General features: G+C 55.7%; 8 protein-coding genes across 8 annotated transcripts; 5 read left to right on the forward strand and 3 right to left on the reverse strand.

Annotated features, from left to right (window-relative positions):
• Positions 1-635: 635 nt before the first annotated feature.
• On the forward strand, positions 636-907 carry L969DRAFT_48971 (uncharacterized protein; the record flags this gene model as incomplete). Its single annotated transcript, XM_014712812.1, has 2 exons — positions 636-697; positions 745-907. 2 exons carry the CDS (start codon positions 636-638, stop codon positions 905-907), a joined length of 225 nt encoding a protein of 74 aa, XP_014568298.1.
• A 133-nt stretch (positions 908-1,040) lies between these two features.
• On the forward strand, positions 1,041-3,315 carry L969DRAFT_94785 (uncharacterized protein; the record flags this gene model as incomplete). The annotated part of the gene is made up of 2 exons (XM_014712813.1): positions 1,041-3,118; positions 3,168-3,315. 2 exons carry the CDS (start codon positions 1,041-1,043, stop codon positions 3,313-3,315), a joined length of 2,226 nt encoding a protein of 741 aa, XP_014568299.1.
• Positions 3,316-3,332: 17 nt separating this feature from the next.
• On the reverse strand, positions 3,333-5,437 carry L969DRAFT_49529 (glycoside hydrolase family 32 protein; the record flags this gene model as incomplete). Its single annotated transcript, XM_014712814.1, has 2 exons — positions 3,333-5,128; positions 5,179-5,437. The coding sequence occupies 2 exons, from the start codon at positions 5,435-5,437 to the stop codon at positions 3,333-3,335; spliced, it is 2,055 nt and encodes a 684-aa protein (XP_014568300.1).
• Positions 5,438-5,631: 194 nt separating this feature from the next.
• Positions 5,632-7,568, reverse strand: L969DRAFT_94787 (uncharacterized protein; the record flags this gene model as incomplete). Its single annotated transcript, XM_014712815.1, has 8 exons — positions 5,632-6,324; positions 6,383-6,494; positions 6,554-6,633; positions 6,696-6,739; positions 6,800-6,889; positions 7,039-7,129; positions 7,185-7,223; positions 7,326-7,568. The coding sequence occupies 8 exons, from the start codon at positions 7,566-7,568 to the stop codon at positions 5,632-5,634; spliced, it is 1,392 nt and encodes a 463-aa protein (XP_014568301.1).
• L969DRAFT_87746 (uncharacterized protein) lies at positions 7,287-10,307 on the forward strand. The gene is made up of 11 exons (XM_014712816.1): positions 7,287-7,943; positions 8,002-8,077; positions 8,129-8,154; positions 8,210-8,308; positions 8,356-8,407; positions 8,456-8,515; positions 8,563-8,708; positions 8,762-8,901; positions 8,951-9,028; positions 9,086-9,306; positions 9,355-10,307. The coding sequence occupies exons 1-11, from the start codon at positions 7,671-7,673 to the stop codon at positions 10,128-10,130; spliced, it is 1,947 nt and encodes a 648-aa protein (XP_014568302.1). The 5' UTR covers positions 7,287-7,670; the 3' UTR covers positions 10,131-10,307.
• Positions 10,295-11,548, reverse strand: L969DRAFT_62669 (uncharacterized protein). The gene is made up of 3 exons (XM_014712817.1): positions 11,280-11,548; positions 11,099-11,226; positions 10,295-11,045 (listed from the first exon to the last, which is right to left on the reverse strand). Exons 1-3 carry the CDS (start codon positions 11,480-11,482, stop codon positions 10,366-10,368), a joined length of 1,011 nt encoding a protein of 336 aa, XP_014568303.1. The 5' UTR covers positions 11,483-11,548; the 3' UTR covers positions 10,295-10,365.
• Positions 11,549-12,222: 674 nt separating this feature from the next.
• Positions 12,223-15,274, forward strand: L969DRAFT_75161 (uncharacterized protein). The gene is made up of 7 exons (XM_014712818.1): positions 12,223-12,484; positions 12,602-13,051; positions 13,112-13,525; positions 13,581-14,438; positions 14,494-15,001; positions 15,056-15,128; positions 15,177-15,274. The coding sequence occupies exons 1-5, from the start codon at positions 12,308-12,310 to the stop codon at positions 14,860-14,862; spliced, it is 2,268 nt and encodes a 755-aa protein (XP_014568304.1). The 5' UTR covers positions 12,223-12,307; the 3' UTR covers positions 14,863-15,001; positions 15,056-15,128; positions 15,177-15,274.
• Positions 15,275-15,404: 130 nt separating this feature from the next.
• Positions 15,405-18,262, forward strand: L969DRAFT_24170 (uncharacterized protein). The gene is made up of 4 exons (XM_014712303.1): positions 15,405-16,183; positions 16,232-16,622; positions 16,681-16,880; positions 16,936-18,262. Exons 1-4 carry the CDS (start codon positions 15,716-15,718, stop codon positions 18,175-18,177), a joined length of 2,301 nt encoding a protein of 766 aa, XP_014567789.1. The 5' UTR covers positions 15,405-15,715; the 3' UTR covers positions 18,178-18,262.
• The last annotated feature ends 86 nt before the right edge of the window (positions 18,263-18,348 follow it).

Genomic DNA, 18,348 nt, shown 5'->3' on the forward strand with positions numbered 1-18,348 from the left:
AACGCGAGTTCTATCCGCTCCCGATGCTCTCTTGTGCGCCTGCTCACGCTCACGCTTGCAGAGAGCTCGATGCTCGCTCAGGCTTGAGTGGTAGAACATACACCGAATGTACTGGCTTTGGCCACATCTTCGCCTGTACCGACCTGTCGCCTCCCAAGTGCGCAGGCCGCCAATCATGCTGCACCGCGCCCGGCCCGGGTGGAGGGATCTGCCACAGCGAAGATCTCGCTTACCACAACAAGCCTTGCTGCTGAGCAGTCGTTGTTAGCCCGCAGACTGTAGAGTGTATGCACCTCCAGTCGAAACAGTCGCTCGGGCCTCTTTGCTCGTGTCCCGGTTCGGTCCCGAGACTGCCTCGCAATCGTCGCCCTATCCCACGAGTCTGCAGCGTCTGACAGCGGCCTGAGTTGGACGATGACCCCTCGGAGCTAGAAGCGCAGATGGGCAAGGCGCTCCAGAGGCTGCTCAGGCGGCTGCATAGCATCGTCTGCATCCCCCGTCGCACACCGCCTGCGCGCCGATACGCTCATGGGGTCTGGAGCTTCAGTGATATGGAACAACCCGATCGTGTGCCCCCACACTGTGCACACCGTCCGGATCTCGAGCGACGACAGAGTAAGCCTTCACAAGTGACCATGTCGTGCCAGCTGGCTACCTATCTCGAATCAAACGCCCTCGGACTAGTACCCGGTGAACCGTGAGCGAGCGAATTCTCGCTAGCACTGAGGCTGATGATCCGAGCAGCTCACCCAACTACTCCTGGGATCAGAAAGAGCCGACCTATGAGAACTTGCCAGAGTACAGGAGGATGACAAAGGCAAGCCACACTGCATCGCGCAGACTCGTGCGCATCGTCGTACCACCCCCTTCGCGCATGTCTTTTGCATCGGAACAACTCTTTGCCTGATGTTACTGTCTAGACGGATGTACATTGTAATCGGGGTGTAAAGTGACTCGCGCGCGCTGTCGCTCTGTACTGCGCGCTCCATCTGGACGCGACTTGGATTGACATCGCGCTTTTGACATCCCTGGCGGGAGCCATGGCAGACTTGGAGCTCGTCTACGCAGCCGCAAAGGCACGTCTTGATGAAGTTGCAAGCCAGCCTTTCGTCATGACCGACTTGATATGGCGAGCTATCGAGCTCATCCTGTCTGCGATGCAGTACAAGGACGATTTGATCATGTACCTCCTCGTTGGCCTCGTCGACTTTGACATTGGCGTCATCCTCGGTGAACGGCGTTACTTTGACCCACATCTCCGTGAGATCGACAGGGCACTCGTCGAGATCACCAACAGAGATGCGGATCCTTTCACGAAACCCCAAGCTGTCTTGAACGACATCATCTGGCCCAAAGACTCACCCGACGGCTATCCAGCTCCCAAAGAGTCTCTAGACTGGCCAGCAGCATGGCAAGCTACTCTTGCCGCAAGTCCCAGTCTCTTTGCTGCAGCTCGCGTCTTTGCAAACACCATCACGACCAATCAGGTCCACCATCCCAAAGCCGGTCTGCACGGCCCAAACGACTTCATGGGCGTCCTGCGCAGGCTCGACGAACTTTCCATCATGCGCTTCGAACAGAGTGTCCTCGAGAAGCCCGACTGGCAGACCAAGCTCGGCGATACTGCTATTGTAGACCGCTGGCGCGAAGAGAGCGCGGCCCAAGGCATCGAGGATGATATGTTCGATTATGCCTTGGCCGAGCTTCGATACTTTTCAGACTCGCAAGACAAGCTCACAGGTATCATGCATTCTTCCGTGCCTGCCGTCATGGTCAGCGACAAGCTTATCGACGAAGCGGATGCGCAAGAGTTACGCAACCTGGCCGAGCGTATCGAGACCACCGAACCCAAAGACTATCATCCGGGCTCAAACGACATCGTGCTTGATCTCGTTCATCCTTCGCTCTATTGCTACGTGCGAGGGAGGACGAGGCGATACGCTGGCTCAGATCAAGCTGGCGAGACACCCAGCAAGTGGCCAGCGCCCTCTGGCCTATCTGAGACTGCTCAAAAGATCACGAGCGAGCGTGAAAGCGTTGCACAGCGCATCATCGACCACATAGGACCTCAGCTCACGCGCAACTCGTTCGTCTCCCCCCAGGCCAGTCTCGATCACGCCGGTCAGGGTCGCACGACAAAAGGCACATCGCCCGCTGCAGACCAAGTCGAGTCAGCGTGGCCAGCGTTTAGCGATCGTCGCACGCAGGTACGCTTCTTCGATCGTTCGAAAGTGCCAGTCTCGTCCGATTACCAGTGGCTGCCTGTCGATATACTCGTCAGAGACGACTGTGCCAGCAAGCTGCGGTCCTACATCCCCAATCTGCATCCCATCTTATATGCAGATGCATACCCAATGCTCGAGCGCATCATCTCACGCATGTGGCCCTTGTTCGAGAGCGCGATACAAGAGTCGCGCAGATACGGCCAGGTCGAGGCTTTCAAGTACTCAGGCCGTCATCGGGATCTATGGGACACAAGCAAAGCGGGTCAGCCGCCACAGGAATACAACTATGAAGAGGATGATATAGATACATACTACGAGGACATTCGAGACTGGCAGCGAGCGCTCATCTTCAAACGCCCACCCGTCAAGCCCTTCTCTGCACCAAAGGAAATCGAGACACGATGGGAAGATTGGCCTGTTAAGCTCCGTGACGGCGAGTTTCAGCTCATTGTCAAGCTTGCCAATGTGCATCTGACGCCCGATAAGCCTGCATACGATGGTTCAAGCTGGCACGTAGAAGGCACTCTCACTGAGCGCATCGTCGCAACTGGCCTGTACTACTACGACGAAGAAAATATATCGACCTCGCGCCTATCGTTCAGACAGAGCGTCGCCGGCCTTGCCGAGGACGAGGCATACGAGCAGGATCAGCACAGTCACCTCACACATCTATACGGCGCAAGCAATTCAGCGTCAGCATCGCAACATCTCGGCTCCGTACACACACCCCAAGGTCGCGCCCTATCTTTTGTGAATGGCATGCAACATCGTGTTGAGCCTTTCGGACTCGCCGACCCATCACTACCTGGTCATCGCAAAATTCTGGCTCTCTTTCTGGTCGATCCGACAAATCGTATATTGAGCACCAGCGACGTCCCTCCCATGCGGCACGAGTGAGTCCTCTACGTTCGTTTGTTGAAGCTGTAGCTCACGCGCACGCAGCTGGGCGCCCAACGCAACGGGAGATTATGGTCTGATGGACCTCGAAGAAGCGCAACAACACCGCGCTAATCTGATGACCGAGCGAGCAGCATTCACGAGCCTGGTGGACGGTGTATTTCAGCAAGAATATGCTCTATGCGAGCACTGAATGCATAGACTTGATCACTAATTGCCAGCCCAGAGACCGATTAGACTATTGTATGCGCCATCCCAGACGAGCGGCATGCTTGTGTTCTCTGGTCGGTCTGGGAAAGCATTGAAGGCGCCAAGGTCCCACAACTCGACCTTGCCGAATTTGACTGAAGCGTGCTTATTGGCGGACTTCTCGGAAGGCAGCAACAGCCAGCCTGCTGCCTTGGAAGCCTTGAGCCACGGGTAAGCGCGAGCGGTGATGACAGTGACATCGTTAGCATAAACTTCGATGACGCTTCCATCAACGACAATCGTCAAGTCGAGTTTCTCGCGCTTGCCATTGACCGGCCAAAGTCTGAGCTTGCCATACTCGGTCGTGTTGCCATAGCTGGCGATGAGCGAGCTGTGATTGCGCTCGACGGAGAGCGTCTCGCTTGCAAAGTCATAGATGACGTCGGTGTATTCCTTCTCACTTGCGAGTACGCGGAACCCAGCACGAGGAATGTGCTCATTCTTACCATGCTTGTGGGCTTCGAAATCGATTCTGGTCTTGATGACATAGTGTTGACCCTCTGGCTGAGTTGGGAAAGGCTTGTAATGAGGCTTGGCGCCGCCATGAACATCCAGCTTCATGCCTTTGAAAGCTGATGCTTTGGCTCTCTTCTTGTAGGCGTCGAGAGTCTCTGGCACGATCTTCTGACCGAGAGTAAGGATCGAGACTGTACCATTGGCCTCTTTCTGGACCTTCCAATTACCTTTATCTTGCAGCCCGACAAATTCCGAGTCGACGTCAACGATCTTTTTGACAAACAGATCACGGAACAACGTAAAGGCCCCGTGATAACCTCTCTGATTGACCAACGACTGCGCGTCATCCTGGTCGTCTTGTGTCCAGCCCACAGTGACCGAGCGCTTCTCTCCCTTTTTGCCCTTTGCAGGAAAGACTGCGAATGCATATGCCATGCCCCAATCGAGAATGCCTCCGAACTCGGTCTTGCTCGTCACGGAGCCTTCCTTTGTTGCACTGTAGGACACCGCAGACCAGAGCGGCCAGGAAGCGTGTCGGGATCCATTGCGACCATGCTCAGTGCCAAAGAGGATGAAGTCGATGGCGTTCTTGTCAGTGCCATCATCGTCGGAACGGCCTTGTTCGTCGAGCCGGATGACGCTCGTCGTTTCCTCGTTGATACCGATCGAGCCTGACCATTCGCCGCGGGTAGCATTGGCGGGCTCAGACATCAAAGGACCGAGATAGGTCCAGTCAAGCAGGCTGTCGTTCGTGGTCTGTCGGTAGAGGAAGAGTCTGATGCCCGAAGTGGTGGGATAGGCTTCCTTGCGCAGACCGCTCGACATGGTCAGGAAGAGGTCGCCCTGAGCCTTACTGTCGCTGCTCGCAAGCAATTTGCTCATGACGGGCGATCTGAACGCAAAAGGATCGCGGAAGCCGGTGAGATTTTTCATTGGCCATTGCCAGATGACAGGATTGCCTCGATCACCAAGTGGCAGTCGCTTCCAGCTCTTGCCTTCATCTTCAGTCCAAGCGAGCGAGACCGTCTCGGCGCCTTCCTCTTCGGCAGGCATGGCCGTCGCACCGATCGTGCCATGAGGAAAGGTGGAGGTGTAGATCTGTGTTGGGAAGCCGTTGATGCCGCTCTTGATGATAGAGCCGTCGAATACGCCGCGAATGTCGTAGACTTCCTTTGGACCGAGCGTAGCAGGATCGCGCCACCCATTGATATCTCGCCATGTGGTGAGATCGTCAGAGACGGCTGCACACATTGAGATGTTGCCCCAATTGATATGACCGACATGACATTGGTAGCCGATGTCTGTCAGACAGATGGTCAGCAACGCCCCGGTGGCAAGAGACGCGACCCACGGAACGAGCCATCCTCTCGCTGCCATGCGCCTTGAGGGTCATTCATCCAGCTGTTGGGTGCAATGAAGCGAGCCTTCGGACGCCAGACGTCGAACAGCGTCGAGTTGCCGCAGGTTGTCAGGTCGCCGGGCGCCTTGCTGCGATCTAGCGAGCATCTGGGCGCAGATTCAACTGAGCGAGTGTGGTGAACGAATGTCCTGGGCGTAGCTGAGCTGACGGTCGCAAGCGCAAGAGCGCTCAGTAGGATCGCAGCACTCATCCCTGCCTGCTGACGAGGGAAGAAGTAGCGAATATACCTGTCGATGAAGAGAGAAACTGATTGAGAGCAACAGAAGGGTCAGCTGGCCGATGATGAGACTCTGCTTCATGCTCCGGCAGTTGCAATGGCTTGAAACGTCTGTCGTCATGCATTAATAAAAGCGGGATCCTAATGAGCACTTCTCTATGTCCTGCTCATGCCCATGCATTGTCAAATAGCGACGCCGGCGTCTGCTGACTCGTCTTTGTCGGCGTCGAGTTGGCCCAGACGTCATTAGCCGGGGCGCGCTGTTCAAGCGATGCTCGGGCAGCAGGCGGGCTCGTAGGTGTTGCTTCCTGCGTTGAGCCCCATACATCTGAAGCTCCAAAGAGATCCTTCGGCGGCGCGGCAGCGGGTTTGGGCGCAGGGGCACCGAACCCGGTGGAGCTAAAGTCACCGAATCCGCTCGAATGGGATGACGCAGTATGAGTTGGGTGATTGAATGTAGCAGAGACTGAAGGTCCCCAAAGATCGTCCAGTCCGCTCGAAGGAGGTGCTACTGCCTTGCTAGAGATTGACATATTCTGGAAGGCATCAGCATGGGCATTCTGTGCTGATGCGGGCTTGCTCGGCGCGCTACCGAAGAGCGACAAGATGTCAGCTTTATCCTTCCGGACAGGCTGGGCAGGCTGAGGAGCAGGCGCGGTGGCAGCGGGGGTTGTCTGAGGTGCCGTTGCACTTGACAACGCGGTCGCTCGAACAGGCGCAGGCTGACTTGGCTGCACGGGCGGGGCGGGTGCTTCGTCCATGAGATCGAAAAAGGGCGTTATGTTGGCTCGGGCGGCTGGCGCAGTTGTTCGCGCAGGCTGCGAGGAGCCGGCTGTCCGTGTCGATGGCAGGCTCTGTGGCTGGTAGACAAGCAGCGCATCAGCAAAGCGCATTGGCCGAGTGGGAGGCCTGACTGACGGCTGCTTGGGCAGGACTGCTACCATCATCCAGGGTCTCTGGCTCAGGCACAGGCCCTTCCATTGCCCATCGCTTAGATTCGTATTTTGATCGAATAAACGACTCCATCTTACTGTCGACCAGGTCATGTTTAGCAAAGTAACAGATCAGTCAAGAATAGCAGGGACTGACTGTTCAGGCGGCTGATGACCCGCTCTGAGGTGGGCCTCCCAGTACCTGTTGGCGCGCTTATTGCCCCATCTTTGAACGTTCTGCCATGAACACGAATGGGGTCAGCTCCAACGAGCCTGATTGAGAGGTGACCTGTACTCGCCTGTATCTGTTCTGGAGTCCATGTGTCTAGATCTACCGACTTGACTGTTGCCCCGGAGGAGAGACGTGAGTGATTTTGCACGCGAGTCTCAGACATGAGCAGACCTCGCGAGATGTGGACGCCCATGCCGCGATGGATGCCCGAGCAACGTATGCAGAAGAAAACGCCGAGATTGGTGGATGCCCACCTTGCGTCTGATGATCGCAACGACAAAGGGTTGCGTGCCAGTCAGGCGAGACAAGTAAGTGGATCAGAAGTAGGGCGGAGAGCAGAAGCCACGGGAAAGGCAGACAGGCAGACATGCGGTCAGCTGACCCGATAGCCGACCAACGGCAGTGCTTACCGTTGCGCTTGCAGTCTGAGCAGATCTTGTTGTCGGGCCGTTTGACGAGGGCACGCAAGATCTCTGCATGTTTCGCGTTGAGCGCCTTGTCCTGCGGCATGCCTGGCCTCAGCGCATGACAGACCAGCGTCCAGCGGGCTGCCTACATCCCGTGCCAGCCTTGACATGGTCGCAGAGCAGGAGGCCTACTGAGCCCTTGCCGCGATGACGTGGTTCCTCGAGCTCGAGACGCGTGTCTGCAAAGTGCGCGCGACTGGCCGGGCGACGAGGACAGGCGTTGCTAAAACCCCGCAGAGAGGTCTTTCCATCGCTCCGATCGGCCTTGTGAGCGATCGGACAGAGGATCTCTGCAGCGATCGCGCGATAGCGACTCGTCTCGCTCTTGCAATCGAGACAGGATCCCATTCGAGCTCGACCGTTCCTGTGGCGTACCCGCTCCACTGACGCCTCGTCAGAGGCTGCACTCGCTTCGTGAGGGCAATCCCCAGAGCTCGAATAAGGCTGGTCTGTTGACTACTAGTCTGACACATCAAGGCTCGGCCAGTCTAATCCAATCCATCCGGGCAGCCGGCACTGCTCATTCTTGATCCTCACACCTCTCACAGCCGCCCTTGTGCCCGACGACATACGTCATGGACCAGGCGACGAAGAAGCAGAGGCAGCAAGCCGCGATCTCACAGATCAGAAATAAGCCACCCGTGCCTGCCATCGATTTCACCCAACATGTTCAGGAGGATGGCACCGCTGTCTCTACCACAGAACGAGTCATCAAGGAGGTCGTCGCGCCGGCCTTCCATGTACCGACAGACGAGCAGTTCTACACTTCCTCTGACAAGTCCATGCCGGACATTGCCTTTCTCAAGAACCACTTTTACCGCGAAGGCAGATTGACGGAGGAGCAAGCGGTCAGTCTGCACCTGCACTACCTCCTCGCATGCACTCATGCATCTGACGAAACTACAGCTCTTCATCCTGAGTAAAGCGACAGAAGTGCTCAAGACAGAACCCAATCTGCTCGAAGTCGACGCGCCCATCACAGGTAGGTCAGCCGCGATGAGCTCCTTCATGCACACTTAGCCTTTGCGAACAGTCTGCGGCGATATACACGGTCAATACGTACGTTGCCTTCGTCTGCAGTCTCTCGTCTGCTGATGCTCTATCTCGCACCTAGTTTGACCTCATGAAGCTCTTCGAAGTCGGCGGAAATCCAGCCGACACGCGGTATCTCTTCCTAGGCGATTACGTCGACCGAGGCTACTTCTCCATCGAAGTGAGCAATCGGGCCGTATGTACCAGCGATCGCTAACAGTCTGGCAGTGTGTCCTGTATCTCTGGGCGCTCAAGATCCATTATCCGACGACGCTGTTCTGTGAGTACGCTTGCTCCTCCGCGCGACTCGAGCTGACAAGCTGAGCAGTACTGAGAGGCAATCACGAGTGCCGGCATTTGACAGACTACTTTACCTTTCGCTTAGAGTGTAGGTCTCTGCTTCCGAGTCAGTCCAAGTCTAAACTTTGAGCGCAGGCAAGCACAAATATTCCGAAGTGGTCTACGATGCCTGCATGGAGTCCTTCTGTTCTCTACCACTTGCTGCCGTCATGAACAAGCAGTTCCTCTGTATCCACGGCGGTCTCTCCCCAGAGCTCAACACGCTCGACGATCTCCGTCACGTACGTCTCCTCTTCTCGACTCGCATGGTAAGCTCACCTAGACGTTCGTGCAGATCAATCGCTTCAGGGAGCCACCTACAAATGGTCTCATGTGCGACATACTCTGGGCGGATCCTCTCGAAGAATTCGGCATCGAAAAGAATGAGGAGGGCTTCGTGCACAATCATGTCAGAGGCTGCTCTTTCTTCTTCAGGTGATCTTCCTCATATCTCAAAAGAGTGAGTCCTGACATTCCGAGGCAGCTACCACGCGGCATGCGCATTCCTCGAGCGCAACGGTCTACTATCTATCATCAGAGCCCACGAGGCACAGGATGCTGGGTCAGTGCCATCGCCCCATCTGGGAGCTCAGCTGATCCAGAAGACGAGGCTCTACAGATATCGAATGTATCGCAAGACAAAGACGACGGGCTTTCCTTCGGTCATGACAATCTTCTCCGCGCCCAATTATCTGGACGTCTACAACAACAAGGCTGCCGTGCTCAAGTACGAGAATAACGTGATGAACATCAGACAATTCAACTGCACGCCACATCCATACTGGCTGCCCAATTTCATGGACGTCTTTACGTGGTCATTGCCCTTTGTCGGCGAGAAGAGTATGTCGATCTCCTTGTCCCAGCGACTTTGCTGATGAGCACGAGCAGTTACGGATATGCTCATCGCTCTGCTAGGCATCTGCAGCAAAGAGGAGCTCGACGAGGAAGAAGAGGAGGAAGAGGTGCTCGATGAGGAGGATGCAGAGATGGAAGGCGCGACACCTGAAGAGAACGCGGAACGGCGCAAGATTATCAAGAACAAGATTCTCGCCGTCGGCAAGATGTCGAGAGTCTTCTCCGTCTTGCGAGAAGAATCAGAAGCCGTTTCTGAGCTCAAATCCATCTCTGGCACTTCTGATCTTCCATACGGCACACTGGCCAACGGGGCAGAAGGCATCAAGGACGCCATCACTGGCTTTGACGATGCTCGCAAGTCTGATATCGAGAACGAACGCCTGCCACCCGATCTGTACGAGGCTACAGATGAAGACTTTGCTTCGCCGATGAGCACGCCTGCTGCCTCCATCCCGCCCAGCCCAAGTGGCATGTCACTCGAGGATCACTCCACAACGCCCTCGAGTCCCGTCATGTCTGACTCTGCCGGTCGAGTGCCCGGCTCACCCTCGATGGACACCGAAGGAAGCAGCACGGGCGTCAAGAAGCGAGACAGCTTCAAGCGTGGACACTCTCGCTCTGGCAGTCTGGGCACCACCATGACCTCGCCCAGCACACGAAGGCGGTCTCTGGAGAACACGATCAGCATGATCAGAGAAGCGATGGAATCCAAAGATCAGAAGATGGAGGATCTCGCAAACGGCGTGGCTTATGCTGCCGAAGCCCAGGAAGAATCTTCGAGCAGACCCAGCACGCCTCGCAAATCTTAGTCTGACGGTGACGTTGTAATGACTCGTTCGCATTTTGCATACAAAGATTCTCTACACCACGAATGCTTACAATCTCGATATGAGGCATGATGGTCAGCGGAAGAGGTGGGCTAGACGCCGTTGGTCAGCTTGTGATCGAGATCCATGCTGCTCGCTCCGTTGACGAGTTCTTCGTCTGCACCAGCATCGTCATCGTCCTGTTTGCTGGTCTATCAGCACATACAGTTAGTGATGCTCAGCAGAGGGCACGCACTTCTCTGAGGAGAGCTTTTGCACGCTGCATGGCAAGAGCCTCATTGCGATAGTGCGAGTCACGCTTGCTTGCAAACTTGGCTTGTTTCTCTGCCTCTTCTTCCGTGAGCTCTTCGTCGCCGACCGCGCTATCGTCTCCCACGCCTTGCATGGCGCCCGACTCGCCCGTTCTGAAGGAAGCAGAACGAGCTCTGCCCTGGGGCAGATCTAGCCCGGGAGAGGTGACTGACTCTCCCACGACGACCTGGACTTTCTTCTCCGATCCTGCCTCGCTCGTTCGCCGACTGGACTCACGCTGGGACCCTTGTCGTTCGAGTGGGTTGGGTCGCGCACTGACGGGCGTGCTGGCTACGTAAGCGCTCTCGTTTGAGAACGACGACCGCCTGGATCCGTCTGTGGCTACATGAGACTGATATGAGAGTGCAGGTGAGGCAGGGTGCGGATCCCTCAGTTGACTGGCTAGGCGGGCATCGAGGCCGAGTCCATGCTGGGCGAATTGAGATGAAGTCGAAGGCGTGGTCGGCACGGGGAGCGCGGCAGAACGGGAAGGGCTGGTCGGTGGGAAGTAGCTGGGCTCATTGGCGGATGTGTCTGCCGATGAGGGTGGCGAAGAGAGGGCAGCCGCGTCTGGGTCCGGTCTGCCCAACTCGAAGCCGGGAATCTCTGTGCTGTCGAGGCTCAGCAAGGGAGCCCGCGTCAGTGATGAGGCGACTGACTGTCGAGATCCATGACTTCGTCCGTCTCTGGATTGTAGCGCACATACGGCGTCTTTGGCTCGGTGATCTTCATGGTCGCCTCCTTGCTGAGCTCGTTCAAGTTGAGATTGGCTTCATCCCATGTCAGACTACTCGGAGCACCGTCAGCGCCGGTCTGCTTGATCATGAGACGATGACTCACTGCGAGCGATCCCCAGAGACAGGCGCAGGACGGCTGGACGAGGGCGCAGAGGGTGACAACGCTGGCGGGGTAGAATCAGCGGGCGAGACGAGATCTTGCATGCGGCTCTCCTGATCCTCGCCATCCTGGTTGCTCAGTCCCGGGACAGGACGGCTGAACGAGCGAGCGTTCTTCAAGATGCCCTTGGGCTTCACCTCCTCCATCTGTCTGGGCGGCAGGCTGATGACTTGTCCAAAGGCGAGTCGAGTCGCGCGCCACTTCGTCTGTCCCTGCTGACCTCGAGCTCCTCTCCTCTCCTGTCTCATTGAGCTTTGGCTGCCCCAAATACTTTACTGATCAGGATCGTCCCCCCAAGGACACCATGCTCGCCTCAGACCCAACACCTGTTGCCCCTGAACTGCGCTAGATGCTCATATTCACGCTCATTGCGTCATGTCGTTCGATAAGATCCAACAGAGTCTGCGAACCAAGTGCTCAAATTCGATTCGCATTCGTCCGCTCCTGTGGATGGCGCCTTCCGTCTCGCAGCACAGAGACAGGCTCGCAAGGCCTCTGTGTGCACAGCTTCGTGCCTTGCAAACCTTTTCCAATGTGCGCCCCGCCTTGCCACCGCGCAATCACTCGCACGCGGCAGAGCGGAGGTCTCTGTGAGACCGCGACGAGTTGTAGTAGCAGACTGATCAGTCCGTACGCTGTCCAGAAGCACAGAGCCTCTACAATCTGTTCGTGAGGCGCGCGGCCCGTCTTGACTTGCCGCCCTGAGGTACGCTCTTAGAGTGCGTATAGCGACCAAAGTAGGTCTCTCATGATGCCGGTGAAGACGAAGATGCATATCAGATTGGTCTCATACATATACATAGCTCAGGCTGACCAGGAGCCAGCCGTGCTCACATCACCCCATATTGAGCTGAATGGGGAACGCGCTTGTTTTCAAAGTTGAAATGACCTGGCCTCACCACTGTCACAGCGAGCTCCCGCTGGCCATTCGCTTGCTCGTCTGACACAACACGCCCAGCTTGAGGGCTCAGATGGAAGTGCCTCGTAAGAGGCCACTTCTCGAGGGCGCCAATGCCTCGATAGGCCAGGGATCGCCTAACAAGCGACCTGCCCTGTCAGCGTCAAATAGCTACCAAGCTGGTCTCCTCGAGCGCAGTAGAAGTGACTCCCACGCCCCTGAGGATGTCGGGTCCGGCGGTGATCTCGAGGTACGCACAGTCTGACGCTGCTGTAGCCCGACAGAGGCTGACGCTCAAACTCCCTTGCGACTCTTTTGACTCTCTGATTGATCTTTCTCGCCTGTCCATGCCGCTCGACACTGACAGGCCTTCCAAAAGGAAGCACTGCATAGAGCCCTGCTGCACTACAAGCGCCTCGCACTGCGTCATCTCGACGAACTACTTCTCACTCGACAACGCCTGCTCGAGGCACAGTCAGACTCGACCCATACCCATTCCGCATGGGATGCCCTCTTGAGCGAGATAGCGAGTACGCTACAGAGCTCAGGGGTAGGCATGCCATCGTCCAGCAAGCTCGGATCGCGTCCAGCACGCGACCCATTGATCTACGACACCTCGTCCAATGATAGCGCTCTCATCCTCGCAGAACTTGAGGAAAGGGCAGAGAAGCGGAGAGAGCAGGACCTGCAGGCCAAGCTCAGTCAGACGAAAGTCCTCATGCTCCACCTCCTCACCACTGCACCCTCCCAGTCTGACGCCAAGCTCGACGACCGCGTCGCCCAACTGCAAGAGCGCTCTCTCTTGCTCGCCAGCCAGGTAAGACAGCATTCGCGGAGCGTCATCAGAGTCGCTTACTATCACTACTGTTGTCCCCAGGCCCAGCACGCGAATGCCAAGCTTGCTATCTTACGCGAAGAATTCGCCCAACTTCGCAACTCGCTCGAGACAACGCAGGCCTCGCTACAGAACGCCGAGACTCAGCTGGACCGAGCCAAATCCCGCACGGTTGCCAGCGTCTTTGCCTCGACCGACGATGCGGTTGCTGCACCTCCAACGGCTGCAAGCTCGTCCCATCAGTCCAACGGATCACCCACAGGCTCGCCGACCCATGCCCGCGCGAACGGCACCAATGGCAACCGAAGTTCGCCAGCACCGTTTGCGGACCATGTACAGCTCATCACCGAACGAGACGAAGCCAATCGTATAGCTGCCATGCGTGCCGCCGAGCTCGATGCCATGCGCAAAGAGCGCATTAGGCTCAAGGAAGAAGTGGACGATCTGAATCGCAAGGTGAGCCCTCTCCTCGGCATCAGCGCTCACAAGCTGATGCTGATTGGCTTGCCAGTTCAAGCACCTACCGGACACAGCGATACGAGAGTCGCCCGCTTTCCAGGACATCGAAGCAGAGCTGCGCTCGCTTCGCAAGGCCAAAGAAAAGATCAAAGAAGATTCTGAACTGACTCAGATCATGTCGAGCAAGATACGCGAATCTCAGGAATCATGGAAAGCAGAAGTGCTGCAAGAAGCGAGCAAGCATACCCAGACGTACAAAGAACGTCTTATCGAATCTGATCGTAATCTTGCCCGGGTCAGACGCGACCGAGAGGACATCAAGGCAGAATTGCACGAATTAAGGACCAAGGAAGCAGAGAAGATGCGACAAGTAGATCACATCCGCATTCTCGCCAACAGTCGACATGACCGCATACTTGCCTATGGATCCCTCGTCGCGCGACTCAGGATGCAAATAGCTGCAGATAACTCTGATCTGCCTGCCGTCGAGCGTGCGGCCAACGAAGTCGATCTTCTCGACACGTTGGAAGTGGCTCAGAAGGAGCTCGCAGAAGCAAAAGCAACTGTCGCTTCAATGCAGGGTGACTCAATGCCTGATGCAACAAATACATCGTACCCAGAAGCAAGGACGTCAGAAGAACTACTGAATCTGCGGAAGCGCATCAAGGAGCTCGAGGACTTGTACGCCGATGCGCCAGACGGTGCGACCTTGGCCCAGCGTCTCGAAGACAAGCAAAGGGAGATTGCAAAGCTCGAGATACAGCTCAAATCTCAGCAAACAGCCTCGAGCATGCTCGTCAGCGAGATTGAGCGTTTATCGGCCGCCTGGCAAGCACTCGACGAGCAAAATCGGAGTAAGGTGCTCGATATGGTCAACTACGAGGACCGATTGGGGAAAGCTGCAGCGGATGTGAGTGCCCGAGCTGCCTGACCATGTATCCGTGCTGACACTCGCCCTATCACAGAAAGCGAAAGCGGATAATCGATACTTTGCGGCGATGCGAGAGAAGGAAGCCGTTGCGCAGGACAGAGACTTCGTCACACGACTAAAAGACAAGCAAGCCATCAGCCTGAAAGAGCTTGCGGATTCTCAAGCTGCTCTTTCGACGCGTCTAAGTGACGCAGAGGATGAGATCACGATGGCTGAACGCAAGGTGAGGCAGTACGAAGCCAAACTGATCGAGCACAATAAGCTCAATGCCGAGCTGATACGGCGCAAAGACACTTTTGACAAGCGCGTGGCTGATGTACGTATTGCGCCGGCCCTGTTCAGACATGCTGAACGATTTCGTGCAGCTCATGGCGCAATTGAAAGAGCGAACTCGTCAATATGAAGTAGAGGCAGCTCGACGACAGCAAGCGGAAGAACGCCTCGACAGGAAAACAAAGGACCTCGAGATTGCTCAGCAAGCCTCATCAAAGGGTGATACTGCAGACACGCACAAGCTGCGCGAGTCGAACAAGTACCTGACCGTCAGTCGTAATGCTTCAACACCTTGTTCACATCTAACCGCGTCATGGTTTTAGAAACTTATGAAGTGCTCCTGTCAGCAACGACTCAAGTCACATGCCATTACGAGGTGCTACCATCTCTTCTGCAGTACATACAGTCTCCTCTGTCCATGGACGAGCTGACCGCTCGTCACAGAGGAATGCATCGAGACGAGGATCGAGACGCGGCAGCGCAAGTGTCCCAACTGTGGCATCGCATTTGGCGCTAGTGACTATGTACAAGTCTACTTCTAGTCATTGCACTGTCTATTCGCGGCTCAGACTGGCCCATCTTCATCTGGACGTTGACTCCTCGAGCTTGTGCACGTTGTAGATCAGATGGCTTATCAATCACCACTGACGTGGAAGTCTGTTCCCGTAGCAACGGTCACCGGTCACCGACTGAAGCTCAGCAGGCGTCGGCAAGCACATGCCGAGAGCCTGAACACTATATCCTTCCTGCCTAGACCCATCCATGTCCCGATCGCCGTCAGAGGAAGATCCCAAAAATTCTCCGCGCAACTCCATCGTCATCGAATATGACGGTGCTCGGACATCGATGGCAGTATATACATGCGAACTCTGATCCTAGGGAATTCCAATCGCTGTCGAGAGTGCCAGCAGCAGCTTCACTGAGAAGACAAGAAGCAGGTCATTCGATTGCCCTCATCTGCTCCAAAGTCCTTATACGCAAGGATGTCATTCGCGGGACAAGATGGACTGATCTCGCACGGACCGCCGCCCCGGGGTAATGCTAAGACCGATCAGCTGGAGCAAAGTACATGGCGAGCACCTCGTGACGGTACAGTGCACGGCACGGTCTTCAACAATGCGCCTGCGGACAACATCGACACGTCCATGAAAGCAGGCTTTCGTGGCCCCGTCACGATCGCCGACAACGTTGCAAGAGAGCGCATCTCCAACTTTGACCACGAGCGTATTCCGGAGAGAGTCATCCATGCCCGGGGCACGGGACTGCACGGCTTCTTCAAGCTGCACACGAGCATGGAGGATGTCACTTGTGCAAAAGTCTTGACCGAAGTCGGCAAAGAGACGCCCATGTTTGTCCGCTTTTCGACCGTCCTGGGATCAGCCGGTGCAGCAGAGACCGCGAGAGAGGTCAGAGGCTTCTCAACGCGATTCTACACCGATCAGGGCAATTGGGTGAGTCGATGTTTTACCGGATTCCTACAGAGGACTGATCAGTAACAGGACATCGTCGGAAATAATATTCCGATTTTCTTCATCAACGATGGTGTCAAATTTGTCGACCTAATCCACGCAGGCAAGCCAGAGCCTGGAACACACATTCCACAGGCCCAAACAGCCCATGACAATTTCTGGGACTATATCTCGCTCACACCAGAATCATCGCATATGATCGCGTGGATCTTGTCAGACTATACGATCCCTCGATCGTACCGTCACATGCGAGGTGCCGGCGTCAACACGTTCACTCTCGTCAATGCTGCCGGCAAGAGCTGCTTCGTCAAGTTCCACTGGAAGCCCCATCTCGGTACCCACAGCCTTACCTGGGACGAAGCATGGAAGCTTGGTGGTGTAGATCCAGACTATCTGCGCAGAGACCTGGCAGAAGCCATCAGTATGTCTCTCGACGTCTCACTCGATTGTTTGCTGAGCTGACACTATTTATCGCTCAGCCGCTATCGATAGTCAAGGTGCAGAGCCGCCCATGTGGGAGCTCGGTCTTCAGATCTTGCAAGAGGAGAACGAGCGCGACTTTGACTTTGACATCCTAGACTGCACGAAGCTTTGGCCCGAGGAGCTTGTGCCGATCAAATACGTCGGTACGATGACGCTCAATAGACTGCCAACGAATTACTTCGAGGAGACTGAAAAGGCAAGATAGTGCGATTCATTCGTATGCTGCTTCCTGAACGCGCTGTCGCTTGCAGGTTGCTTTCGGAACCTCGAACGTCGTCCCTGGAATAGGATTCAGCAACGATCCGATGCTGGCCTTCCGTAACTTCTCGTATCACGACACTCAATTGATCAGGCTAGGCGGACCGAACTTCAACCAGATTCCGATCAACAAATCACTTTGTCCTTTCATCACGACAGCTCGCGATGGCCACGGCGCGAACCAGATCCGCGCCATGCCCAACTACCATCCGAATCGATTCGATCTGCCCAAAGTCGGTCAGCAAGATGGTCGCAACTTTGTGGATGACAGCACGACTGTCGATGATCTCAAGAAGCTTCACAATCCGAACGCGCTCACTTATCCTCCTACTGAGGTCAAAGGCGCTCACGCCCGTCAGCGCCCCCGATCGTTCGAGAATTCCTATAATCAAGCTGCTCTCTTTTACAATTCACTGAGCCCGAGTGAAAAGACTCGCTTGATCGCCACAGCTCATCACGAGCTCGGACGTTGCGATGTTCGGATCGTTCAAGAGCGCATGATCGCCCGCTTCAACGAGATTGATCACGATCTAGCTGTCGAGGTCGCAGCTGGCTTTGGCATCGAGGTTCCTGCAAGCAAGGGCAACGCCGCCAAAGGCAGAACGACTACTGGCTCGCTCCCCATTTCGATGCTTGATTCCAACAATACGTTTACAGCGAAGGGCCGCAAGATCGCTATGTTCTGCCTCGATGGCTACGATGGCTTGCAAGCAAAGGCGATGATGACTGCTCTCATGGGCGCTGGTGTCATTGTACAGGTCATCGGCTCACGCAAGGGTCCTGCTTATCCCAAGGGCGTTGAGATGGGCAATGAGAAGGCAGCCGGCGTGATATCAACCAACTTCACCCCCGAATCATGTCGCTCGCTTATGTTCGACGCAGTTTTCTTCCCGTCTGGCGACGAGAAGTATGTGAAGAGCCTCAAGTCTGGTCGGGTCACCCACTTTGCTCGCGAAGCCTTTGGCCATTTCAAGGCAGTGGCCGCAGCTGGGACTGCGTGCACATGGCTGATGAAGACTGCTTTACTCGACATCGATGATCCCACCGAGGGCAGCGTCAACACTTTCGAATCGAAGCTCGGACTTGTCTTGTCGCCCAACCTGACTGAGCAGGACTCGTCAATCTGGTCTACCATCAAGGGTGTGGGCGAGTCCGCCAATTTCGCCACTGCTTTTGTCAATGCTATCGCTGCGCATCGGTGCTGGGAGCGCGATGTCTCTTCAGTCGCATACTGAGTGGTTGCCACTATGCGGTTATGACGAGTGTTGCGTGTTAATAATGCAAAGCGTTTGCGAATATGACTCATCTCTGATAATCGACAAATATGAGGTGTTGCTTTATATCCTCAACGTGATTCGCACTAATTTGCGCACAATAGCTCGCAATGATACTGCAGTGTGGTCACC

This window comes from Mixia osmundae (assembly GCF_000708205.1).
Source record: "Mixia osmundae IAM 14324 unplaced genomic scaffold scaffold_5, whole genome shotgun sequence".
NCBI lineage: Eukaryota > Fungi > Basidiomycota > Mixiomycetes > Mixiales > Mixiaceae > Mixia > Mixia osmundae.

What these genes read in the sequence shown, in the direction of transcription:
- L969DRAFT_87746 (XM_014712816.1), top strand. Translation starts at nt 7,671, where the DNA reads ATGGACCAGGCGACGAAGAAGCAGAGGCAGCAAGCCGCGATCTCACAG. An exon ending in CACGAGGCACAGGATGCTGG is followed by an intron (nt 9,029 to 9,085) that starts GTCAGTGCCATC and finishes GAGGCTCTACAG; the next exon opens with ATATCGAATGTATCGCAAGA. An exon ending in GCCCTTTGTCGGCGAGAAGA is followed by an intron (nt 9,307 to 9,354) that starts GTATGTCGATCT and finishes GAGCACGAGCAG; the next exon opens with TTACGGATATGCTCATCGCT.
- L969DRAFT_62669 (XM_014712817.1), bottom strand. Translation starts at nt 11,482, where the DNA reads ATGGAGGAGGTGAAGCCCAAGGGCATCTTGAAGAACGCTCGCTCGTTC. An exon ending in GTCTCTGGGGATCGCTCGCA is followed by an intron (nt 11,227 to 11,279) that starts GTGAGTCATCGT and finishes TGCTCCGAGTAG; the next exon opens with TCTGACATGGGATGAAGCCA. An exon ending in CGAAGTCATGGATCTCGACA is followed by an intron (nt 11,046 to 11,098) that starts GTCAGTCGCCTC and finishes TCGACAGCACAG; the next exon opens with AGATTCCCGGCTTCGAGTTG.
- L969DRAFT_75161 (XM_014712818.1), top strand. Translation starts at nt 12,308, where the DNA reads ATGGAAGTGCCTCGTAAGAGGCCACTTCTCGAGGGCGCCAATGCCTCG. An exon ending in TGGACGATCTGAATCGCAAG is followed by an intron (nt 13,526 to 13,580) that starts GTGAGCCCTCTC and finishes TTGGCTTGCCAG; the next exon opens with TTCAAGCACCTACCGGACAC. An exon ending in TGGGGAAAGCTGCAGCGGAT is followed by an intron (nt 14,439 to 14,493) that starts GTGAGTGCCCGA and finishes GCCCTATCACAG; the next exon opens with AAAGCGAAAGCGGATAATCG.
- L969DRAFT_24170 (XM_014712303.1), top strand. Translation starts at nt 15,716, where the DNA reads ATGTCATTCGCGGGACAAGATGGACTGATCTCGCACGGACCGCCGCCC. An exon ending in ACACCGATCAGGGCAATTGG is followed by an intron (nt 16,184 to 16,231) that starts GTGAGTCGATGT and finishes GATCAGTAACAG; the next exon opens with GACATCGTCGGAAATAATAT. An exon ending in ACTTCGAGGAGACTGAAAAG is followed by an intron (nt 16,881 to 16,935) that starts GCAAGATAGTGC and finishes TGTCGCTTGCAG; the next exon opens with GTTGCTTTCGGAACCTCGAA.